At 44.6% G+C, this 11,513-nt stretch overlaps 1 protein-coding gene across 10 annotated transcripts in view; it reads left to right on the top strand.

Annotated features, from left to right (window-relative positions):
- The window catches only part of CLIP4 (CAP-Gly domain containing linker protein family member 4), a 74,936-nt gene that overhangs the window by 29,219 nt on the left and 34,204 nt on the right, over positions 1–11,513 (top strand). For all 10 annotated transcript variants that reach the window (XM_015414882.1, XM_015414887.1, XM_015414880.1 and 7 more), the window contains exons 5-6: positions 1,863–2,024; positions 7,252–7,370. In XM_015414882.1, coding sequence (XP_015270368.1) covers positions 1,863–2,024; positions 7,252–7,370 — 281 coding nt within the window. The remainder of the gene's footprint in view (positions 1–1,862; positions 2,025–7,251; positions 7,371–11,513) is intronic.

An 11,513-nucleotide genomic window follows, 5' to 3' on the forward strand; every position in this document is an offset into this window, starting at 1 on the left:
GGAGGGGCTGCATCTGTGCAGTTCCCTATGCCCCTAGGGAGCAGCCGTTTCAAATAACTGATCTTTGAGAGCATGTGCACTTCCAGTGTTTAATCTCTGGGAATCTTTGCGTGTCTGCAGGGTCATTCCAGTCCTCCTCAGCGGTGGTACCATCACTGTAGTCAGGCACCACTGAACTTAGTAGTGACTTTGTGGGCTGGGGTGGGAATGGGGGAAAGGACAGGTGTTGACTCTCCAGGTCTGCTAAGAGGAGCTGCTCCTGAAAGAGACTCTGCCAGACCAGCTCCTCTCAATGTTTTAGCCATATGTTTGTCAGAATGCTGCCTTCCATGTGTCACTTTGACTGTAGCATCTTCTCCTAGTGGCACAGAGTAAATCCAGTGCAGATGATATAAATTAAATTAGATTAGGCCCCGGTCACACGTGCCAGATAACGCGGGGGGGGGGAGGTGTGGCTGTTTGCGCCATCGCAATTTGGTCTGCCCCGAGGTGATCAGACGCGACGGCGGTGTACTGGGTTTCTTCCCATGGGCGCGTATTTCCGACGCGCTCCAACGAGGAAGCACAGAGGCAAAAGGAGCACGCTGGAGCGATCACACAGAGCAAGTCCGTCTGCAGCCCGTCGCAAACCATTTGAGAGTGGACTTCCACAGGTACTTTTTAACTCCGCTTCTTTGGCTGATTGCTACGGGTTGCCAACGGGTGCGGGACGCTGGCCAGATGTGTCCGTTTGATCGCGCCAGTAAAATCCAGCTGGCATTTGTGAGTATCCCGTGGCAAATTCTGCATATGATCGGGGCCTTGTTTAATTCATTTGTACCCTGCCTTTCCCGGCAATGGAGACCCAAAGTGGCTTACATCATTCTCCTCTCCATTTTATCCTCACAACAACCCTGTGAGGTAGGTGAGGCTGAGAGAGTGTTACTGGCCCAAAGGTCACCCAGAAACCTTTCATGGCACAAACAGAGATTTGAACCTGAGTCTCCCAGATACTAGTCTGACACTCTTAACCACTACACCACACACAAAGGAAGCTTAATATCTTGTTATGATTTAAGTAAACATGGTTGCTCAGAGGGTACTTCCTAAAATAATCTGCTTCTTAAAAATAAGGGCTTTATCCCTGGTGCTTGTCTCCATACTCTGACATCACAGGACATTCCTGCAGGTGTGTTTCATGACCTACTTAATTCAAAGCATTCACATTTACTTTGCACTAGTCCTATTCTAGCTAACAGGTATTATCACTATTGGCAGGAATGTCCTGGTCAGATGTGCTTTGATGGACAAATCACTAAACAACCTGCTGTGCCATGGCTTAGTTGGGTCCAAAAAAGTTATTGATGTGACTGCTGTTCTAGCATAGGCACAGGTTTGGGAGCATTGCTCTGTTTAGTCAATTTGCACTCTACCATTTGTGTTGTAAGAAATGCAAAAGAATTTGCAGACCCCTCTCTTATCTTCTGCTGTTTTGGGACAGTTCAGCAAACCAAAGCTTTAAAAGTACTTGACACATTACAAAATTCCCATAAGGAAGGCATATCCCTGTGGAAATGAATCTAAAATCTGCTTATTGTCTGAAAAAATATGATGATGACGTGTAATTTTCTTGCAAGTCTGTGCTGCAAAGCTTCAATTCATTTGAGGTTATCAGAGGTTTCAGTTTCGCAGGGAGTAGCTTTCTATCTAGTCCTAAGAACTATCTTATGATGAAACATCCTGTTTTGTTTGGCTTCATGATTGTTGCTATAAACTTGCTAATGTCTTTTGGATGTGTGCTCCATTCTCAGATGTGTTGTAATACCCTATTTGATACCCAGAAACCAAGATATACAATGCCTTTTAAAATATCTGCTTTGCAGGTGATGTTGAGACTGCTGCCAAATTTGCTTCACAGCTTATTGATTTGGGTGCAGATATCAGTCTGAGAAGCCGTTGGACAAATATGAATGCATTGCACTATGCTGCTTACTTTGATGTTCCAGAGCTTATTAATGTTATTTTGAAAACTGCAAAGCCCAAAGGTAAATATCATTGAATGTAACAGCCATAGATGCTGCGTTTTGCATACACAGGCTGCTGGAGAAAATGGCAGCCCCGTATCAGTTTGCTTCCTTCCTGTCTAAAGAGTATAGTGAAACTTGTTCATGTTTTGATATCCTTCTGCTGTGCATTTTTTCTCCATTCCTTCTCCACATAATTGGCTGCCACTGTTGGGTGCTGCAGAGAACGCAAACAAATCTTGATGGTATCAAGACATAAGTATGTTTCACCGCATGTTTTAATGGTGCAAACACAGCAAATTAGTTCTGTCCATATGTTTTTAAAATATATTTGTAGCTAGATGGATATTTAGAGTTCACATATCACATTTGAATGTCATAGATTCAGATCTTTTAAGAACATGAGTATGCATTCAGTGCAAGAACTGGATTTTGGATTCTAACCACTACACACAAAATACATTGGATTAGATCCAAAATTACACCAACATTGCAGTGTGAAGGATGCAATTTTTCATCTGCTTCCCCTTTTCCAGTGGCCTCCTGTGCCCCTTGAAATGCTGCTGTTGAACACACATGAACACATGAAGCTGCCTTATACTGAATCAGACCATTGATCCATCAACATTCAGTATCATCTACTCAGACTGGCAGCACCTCAGGGTCTCAGGCAGAGGTATTTCTACTATAATATACGAACAAGACTTGTTGTCCGAATTTAGAATTTGTTAGCCCTTGTGCTGTTAAAACTTGTTAGCCTATGTGCTTTACGGATGTTGGATAAGATTGATATCACAGCTAAACACAATAAGACAACCAGAGAACTGAATTTGGTTGGAAAAGAGTTGTCTCGAAACGAACAACCACTCGAGATGTTCGTATATTATTGTACTGCTTTGAATTGCTGGTCCCCCTTGTATATATAGAGGTATTTCTACTGCCAGATCTTTTAACTGGAGATGCCAGGGATTGAACTTGGGAGTGGACCTTCTGCATGCCAGGGTCAGGGGCTCCTGTAAATGGGATGCCATACAGCTTGGGGGCTTCAGTGATGAGGCTGACTTGGCAGGAACACCCCCCCCCTTCCTTTTCTGCAAACAGCATAATATTGGTCATGTTCGTGGAAGGAATCTCCTTCAGTCTCTCTTCAGGTTCCCTCCGCACTGCAGCCAAGTGCTACATGGCACTGTTTCCTTGAGAGGTCCTCTGTTTTTTGACGCTGGCACATTGGCAGGTTCGGGAGGCTGCTCAGGGATAGTGAAGTAAAGGAAAAATTGTTAATGTAGAGTTGCTAGTTTTGCCCCATTATGTCCCCCCCCCTTAAAATCACTTTTGCTAATCTAAATTTGTGTAATTCAATAGGGATTAGTAATATGCCAGGTCAATTTCAAGCATTCAGTTCAGAACTCCAATTTACAAAAATGTCTTTTCATTTAGCAGTTTATATTCTGTTCTATTACAATTGAGGTACATAACCTGCAGTTCATAAAAATAGCCTCATACAAGTTATAGCTCAATAAATACATGTTATAAGTTCTTCAATGCTAATATTCTTCAGTTATCTGTCTGAATGGAGATGCTGGGGTACACTGAATCAGTCTGTTGGATGTCGTTGTTAATAAGCTTATGGGGAATTTTATTTGGTTGAAGAATAAATATGAGAGAGCTGAAGACCTTGTAAATTGCTAATGGGGCATTTGGGGAAAGGGAAAAGAGGGAAAATGTGTGCTGGGGTTCTTCGCATCCTGGAGTGCTGGTTATGTAATGTAAGAGTGGAGAAACAAAGACAAATTTGTACTGCCTATTTTCTGACCCTTGATTCCTTTCATAGTTGGGCAGTGACTCTGTTCTGAAGACTGTAGGAAAGCTTGAAGCATTTCTCTGTGCTTCTTTTTTCTTGCCCTTTAGTTCAAGTGCTGTTAGGATTTCTCAGGAAGTGTCTAAGGCTGAAACTATTTGTTACATACAATATAGAGAAGCTGCTAAAAAAAGGGCATCCCTGTGTTTAATTCTCTCTCATGATATATAGTAGCACTTAGCCTGGTTCAGCTCCCACAGTGTTGGCTGGTGGGGAAAATGCAAGGCTGGAGTGAGGAGAACTTGACACTAATTTTTTTGGCAGCATCTCTGTGTCACACATAATGTGTAGTCCCAAAGATAAATGAATACATCTCTGTGTCATGGTCTAATCGTGCTCCAGTCATCTTTCTCCTGTCCTTGACATGTTCTTTCCCAAACCTGCATTTCTCTGACCTTTTGGGGAAGAACGTAGTCCAAGTACCTTATCAGACAGTCTGGACAGGAAGGTCCAAACTGGCACCATTGTCCTTCCCTCAGACTCTTGCAACTGGCATTTTGTTTAACATAGGAGGCCCTTTTTGGAGCTTTTTTTTTTAAAAAAAACCCACCCAATTGCTAGATTGCTATAGCATTATGATGATATATTGCCACCGTCTCCTAGTTCCTCTGAATCCCCAGCTTTCATTACCCCCCCCCAAAAAAACCCCTCAGGCTCTGGTCCTTTTTGTTGCAGATATAAGGGGGGAAGTGCACCTAACAAAGAGGACTAGCTATTTAGTATTTTAAAAAATGAAAGCTGGGAATTCAGAGGAGCTAGTAGATTATATAATTAGATCATTAAAACGTTATTGTTCTATATCAATCTTGTAATTGCTGATTTTCTTTTTTAAAAAACCCTTGAAAATAACCTTCTGGTATCATGGGTGAAAATGGTGGCCACAGCAAGCTGAGGAAAAGAAAGTGCAGGAGAAGCCGCTGTATGTATGCTCCATCGCTGCTGTTAATGCAGAAACATTAGCACTGGCAATGAGAGGTACACAAAGAACTGTTGTTGTTTTGAAGCAGCCAGAGAAAAGTCATCAAGTGATCAGTGCAAAAGGCAACTTATTGAGCTGTCAGGAGAATTCCTTTATCTTGCTTTATTAAAATGATAGTACACTACAAGAACTAGCTAGTATTATACTTGCCATTTCTCTTTCCAAGCAAAAGCTGTCCACCTGGTTAAGCAAAAGACACTGATCCAGGGACTGCCACTGTGTGTAGTTTCTGTGCTTGCAGGGTAGACAGTTATGCTGTATATATTTCATAAGCAGAGGGGTGCTGGTCGTTGTGAGAAGGACTTTAAGGATTCTGTGTCTTCCACTGTTGGGGAAGTGGGAGGAGAAGTCAGGACCCTGCCTCCCCCACCAGGACTGTGAGACACTAACAGCATGAAAGGGCAACTAGAATGATAAAAGGGTTGGAACACTTTCCCTATGAAGAAAGGTTAAAGTGCTTGGGGCTCTTTAGCTTGGAGAAATGACGGCTGAGGGGTGACATGATTGAGGTTCATAAGATTATGCATGGGATACAGCAGGTAGAGAAAGAGGTACTTTTCTCCCTTTCTCACAATACAAGAACTCATGGGCACTCCATGAAATTGCTGAGCAGTCGGGTTAGAACAGATAGAAGGAACTACTTCTTTACCCAAAGAGTGATTAACACATGGAATTCACTGCCACAGGAGGTGGTGGCAGCTACAAGCATGGATGGCTTCAAGAGGGAATTAGATAAACATATGGAGCAGAGGTCCATCAGTGGCTATTAGCCACAAGGTGTAGATAGGAACTCTCAGTCTGGGGCAAGTGATGCACTGTATTCATGGTGCTTGGGGGGTGGGCAGTGGGAGGGCAGTGGGAGGGCTTCTAATGTCCTGACCCCACCGACGGACCTCCTGATGGCACCTGGTATTTTTTGCCACTGTGTGACAGAGTGTTGGACTGGGTGGGCCATTGGCCTGATCCAACATTGGCTTCTCTTATGTTCTTATGTTCATGAATTGAACATGTAGTTGTAGTCAAATAGCACTGGACTACTGCACCTGAACCCTAGCTGCTGAATGCTTTATATATTGTAATCTCTTGTGCTCCTAGTAAGATGAATTGCTGTGCTGAAACTTATTTGTTAAAGTGTGCACTTATCATTGGCTGAATCAGGGTGCCAGTCAAAAGGCTGGACCAGCAATGTGTTTTTGCTGAAACCAACCAGTCACATTCCATTGCCACATACAATTTGCTCTCAGGCATTATGATCTGTAGTAACATGTTACCTCTGATGCTAAACACTTTGCCTCCAACTTGTTGGATGCACACTCCCTTGGTAGATGTGCTTTGGGAAAGGGAAGGGCTTTATGTAACCTTGAAAGTGGAAGCTTGTTTGCTTGACTGCCTGAAGGCTGAAACTCTGAAACAACTTGCTGTAGTCTGTTTAATCGGGATCATGCCTATAATTCAGTATTTCTAGGGATTTGATCTACAAACAGAATGATCTTTAATTTTTCGTTGATGCAATCTGATTTTGCATAAAAGTTAAGGTGCTCACAAGTCAGGAGTTGTGAGTCTTAGGCTCACTAAATGATCATGTCTGAGTCTCATAATCCACATGACTGGGCATATCATGCAGTCATATTGGTTTCCAATTGTAGTTGTGAGTACTGATGTTCAGTATGCAAAGAGCTGAAGGGTTGCTTCAAGTCCCTGTTTTTTTCAGTGCAAAGTGATACTTGACCAGGTGGTGGGGGCAGCAAAGTAACTTGATCACCCGCACTGTAAAGTCGAGACTTGAGTACATAATAAACTGCATACTGATAAGCCACACTACAGTCTTTTTCAGTATTAACTGAATTGGTTTTAAGAAAGACAGTTGGCATATGCTTTCTTGGAAGAAACATGTTCTGAAGCATAAGAGCATAAGAAGAGCCCTGCCAGATGAGACCAGTGGTCCCTCTAGTCCAGCATCCTGTCTCACACAGCTGCCAACCAGTTGCCCTGGAGGGCCAGTGAACAGGACATAGAGGCCAAGACCTTCCCCCTGATGTTGACTCCTAGCACTGGCTTTCAGAGATTTACTGCCTCTGAATTTGGAGATTACCTTTGCTCACAATAGCTAGTAGACAGTGGTGAACTTATCCTCCATGAATCTGTCTGACCTCTTTTAAAAACCATCAGGTTAAGTAATTTGAAAGCAGCCTTTTAAAGGTTTTTCAAAACAGTGAATCTAAATATTGCCTAACATAAACTAGCATGTTGTGTTTTTTATCTTTTTATTTATATTAGCTCAAGTAGCTGTGAGCTCAAATATAAACCAATTAGATGCTATTAATTGTGGTTAGCATTTGGATTAAGGACAAAAAATGCAAAAAAAACCTTGCACTTGTCCATTATCCTGTGTGCTTGATTCTTAATTGCAGATGTGGATGCTACCTGCAGTGACTTTGATTTTGGAACAGCTTTGCATATTGCTGCCTTCAACTGTTGCACAGGAGCTGTAAAGTGTTTATTGGAACATGGAGCCAACCCTGCCTTTAGGGTAAGATTTTGATTTGTCTGTAACTATTTCACTGTATCTCCCAGAGAATAACCAAAAGATGTCTGAATTTCCATTAATATAGGAAAAAGAAGTCTTTGCATCTCTGTGTGTCTAGTAGACCTGTTATCCTGTCTTTAGCTATAAATGGAAACACAATTCATATTTGTTAATATGAGCATCAAATTTGGTTGTGGATCAGACGGTCCAAAAACCAACTCCAGCATTTGCAGCTAAACGAGTCTTGGGAAAGACCTTTCTATTTCTGGCACACTGGAAAACTGCTGTTGCTTAGAATAAACAATGCTAAACTAAGTGGACCAGTAGAACAAAGTCCGGTGGCACTTTTAAGAACAACAAAATTTTATTCAGGGTATAAGCTTTTGTGTGCAAGGAAGGACCCTTTTTCAGATACCTTGAATAAAATTTTGTTGGTCTTAAAGGTGCCCCACTGGACTCAGACTTTGTTCTGCTGCTTCAGACCAACACAGCTACCCCACCAGAATCTAAATGGACCAGTAGCTTGACTTGTTATAAGGCAGCTTCATAGATTTGTATATATGTTTCTTTTTTTAAATAGTATTTATGTGCTGCCTCGTGAACATAAGGTTCTCAAGGAAGTGTATGAAAAACCAACAAATTGCAGTGATTCAGTAACATAGCAGTGACAGCTTTAAAACAATAAAATGGCAGCAGTTGCATTTTAAAAGTATTTCAGTGTTGGCAGCAATCAGAAATTAGAATGTTAATTTGGCAGTGATTAAACTGAAGCAAAGAAAAATGGGAGCAAAGCCAGCAACTTGTACCAAAAAACTATTCTCTAAAAGCCCGGGAGAATAATAGCATATGTATCTGGTGAATGAAACCTGTGAGAGATGATGCCAGGGGTGTGTTAGAAGGGAAAAGAGTCACACAAACTAAGTAGAAGAAAAAGAAGAAGAGATTGGATTTATACCCCGCCCTTCACTACCCAAAGGTGTCTCAGAGCAGCTTACAAACTCCTTTCCCTTCCCCTCCCCACAACAGACACCCTGTGAGGTAGGCGGGGCTCAGAGAGCTCTTGACAGAAATTGCCCTTTTTCAAGGACAGCTCTTATCAGAACTACAGCTTGCCCAAGGCCATCCAGCCAGGTGCAAGTGGAGGAGCTAAGAAAAGGCCATATTCCTTGTGGCCATTCATATGGGAGTGTGTGGTTCTGATGATACCCATATCTTAGTATGTTTTAGGACTTTTAAGGTAAGCCTGGAACTGAATTGGCTTCTTCAGTATTGGTGAAATACGTCCTTGGGCATTTGTACCACTCACCATCTTTCATTCTCCACCAATAAAAGTTTCTGAGGAGACTTCATTGCATTGCAGTAATTTAAATTTGTGATCGTGGCAAGGATTAACAGTGCCTTGTCTGCCCATCCCTTGAAGGAAACACCACACAAGTTATGGGTTAAACTGGGAATTTTATTTATACATAAGCTGATCAGCACCATCTCATTAACACATTAAAGCATAGGTTGCGTTGTGCTTGCAAAGCAAGCCTCTTATTGGGAAACCCACCCCGGCTTAGAGCCAGGCTTTTGGTGAACCGGAAACCATTTAATCAGGTTCCTGAAAATTTAAAACCCGCTTTTAAGTGTTTGAGTAGAAAACAGTTTCAGCCTTGGTCCCTGGTTCTTTTAAGGTTGGTTATTAGCACAAATATGCTACTAACTATGTTTTTAATTGTGTTGACATTTCATCCACCAGCACTGGATGTTGTAGTTCACTACGGGGGTTGATTGATTGATTGAGTGTTCTTCATCAGCTCTTCCAGTGGTCTGAGGCTTGCGAAGACCACAGGGTGTGGTGATGTCTGGGCACGGGATTCCGGTGCTCCTGGGGAGGGGAAAGTACAGCGGTGGGACCAGGCAGGGAGCCAAGGGAAGGAGGCAGAGAAACAGAACGGCTCAGCCCCCTTCCAGACTGTGTCCCATCTGAAGGGATGTTGGCAGCGGGGCTAGGACGATCAAACTCCCTCCAACATTGGCATTGTGTAATGCCAGGTCTATAAATAATAAGACCATGGTCCTTTAGGACTTTCTGCAAGAGCAGAATGTAGACCTGGCGTGTGTGACCGAGACCTGGGTGTGGGAAGGGGAGACAGTAGCTCTCTCCCAACTTGCCTCTCCTGGGTTTCTTGATCCTTCACGAATCATGGACTAGGGGGTGGGGGGAAGTGGCTCTATTCATCAGGGAGGCTTACTCCTTCAGGGTGCTCCTGCCGCCAAAGATCACGGGCATTGAGTGTGCCGGCCTGGTGTGAGAGTCCGGGGAGAGTTTGGCAATTTGGCTGGTGTACCAACCGCCTAACGCACCAGCCAATAGCCTGTCGTCCCTGATGGAGGCAGTATCAGGCTGGGCATTGGAACACCCTAGACTGATCGTCCTGGGTGATTTCAATGTCCATGCCGATGACGCGGCCTCCACTCAGGCAACAGATCTGGTGTCATCCATGGCGGCACTAGGACTCTCCCAATATGTAACAACCCCCATTCACCGAGCTGGGCGCACGCTCGATTTGATTTTCGTGACGGAGGTAACAGTGGACCGGGTTACTGCTTCAGCAGTCCCATGGTTAGAGCCTCATGCCCTGAGGGCCCGTCTGAATGTTCCACCCCGACCCTGTGTAGGCAGCGAGTGTATTGTAACTCACCCGTGGAGCCAGATGGACCCAGTGCGGCTTGTTGGATGAGCTTGTAGAGGACTGGCATAGCTGACTCTCTGCAGCCATCGACAAGATTGCTCCCCGGCACCCTCTGTGCTCTCGCTCTAGGCTCGCTCCCTGGTTTACCCAGGAGTTGCGGCTTATGAAGCGAGAGCTGAGACGACTAGAGAGACGGTGGCGCTGCGCTTGAGACAAAGCCACAAGAGCATCTTATAGGATGTTTGTGAGATCCTATGAGATGGCAGTCAAAGCTGTGAAGAGAGAGTACTATGTGGCCACGATTGCATCTGCGAGCTCATGCCCAGCCTAATTATTTAGAACGATTCGGTCTACAGCTGTTCTGCCACAGGGCAGACGAAATGCTAGGGAATTGAATATAGGCTGTGAGGCATTTGCGAGCTATTTTACAGATAAAGTCTTGTCGCTGCGCCGTGACCTCCCCACCACAGTTGAAACAGTGAGTGAGATCGAGGCTGCATGCACATCTTCAATCTCGGTTTTGGATCATTTCAGCCCTCTCAGTCTGGAGGAAGTTGATAGATTGCTCTCAACAGTACGCCCAACCACGTGCAGCCTTGATCCATGCCCTTCTTGGCTTATTAAAGCTGGCCATAAAGGGTTTCAAGGTGCCCTAAGGGAAATTATCAACAAGTCCCTCTTAGAGGGCCTGTTCCCAGGGGCACTCAAGGAAGCGATGGTCCGCCCTCTCCTAAAAAAACCATCTCTGGACCTGGCCAAATTGACTAACTATCGTTCGGTTTCCAATTTGCCCTCTTTAGGCAAATTAATTGCGAGGGCGGTGGCGATACAGTTGCAGGGCTTTATGGATGACATTTCCATGTTAGATCCCTTCCAGTCATGCTTTCGCATGGGACGGTGATGGCACTGGTCGCCCTCACAGATGACCTCTGGAGGCATCTGGATTGGGGCGATTCGGCAGTACTGTTGCTGTTGGACTTGTCGGCTGCGTTTGACACGGTTGACCATCAGTTACTGACCCACCACCTTGCTGACATGGGAATCCAAGGGCTTGCCTTACAATGGCTTGCTTCCTTTCTCCAAGGTCAGGGACAAAGGGTGACACTAGGGGAACATCAGTCCAGGAGGTACCCGCTGGAGTGTGGAGTGCCTCAAGGGGCGGTGCTTTCCCTGATGCTATTCAACATCTATATGCTCCCCCTTGCCCAGATTGCCCGTAGGCATGGGCTGGGGTGTCACCAGTATGTTGATGTCCAGCATTACCTGATGTTGGGTGGTCAGTCAGACTCCAGACCAGAAGATCTGGACTGGGCACTACAAGCCATGGTTGGTTGGCTTAGACTGAGCCGGCTGAAACTGAATCCAACGAAGATGGAGGTCCTGTGCTTGGGTCGGGGTGCTTCGGGGGTGGGCATCCCACTCCCGACCTTTGGTGGGGCACCATTGGTGCCAGCGCCGGAGGTTAGAA

This window comes from Gekko japonicus, unplaced genomic scaffold, assembly GCF_001447785.1.
Source record: "Gekko japonicus isolate JY-2015 unplaced genomic scaffold, Gekko_japonicus_V1.1 scaffold2476, whole genome shotgun sequence".
Taxonomy (NCBI): Eukaryota; Metazoa; Chordata; class Lepidosauria; order Squamata; family Gekkonidae; genus Gekko; species Gekko japonicus.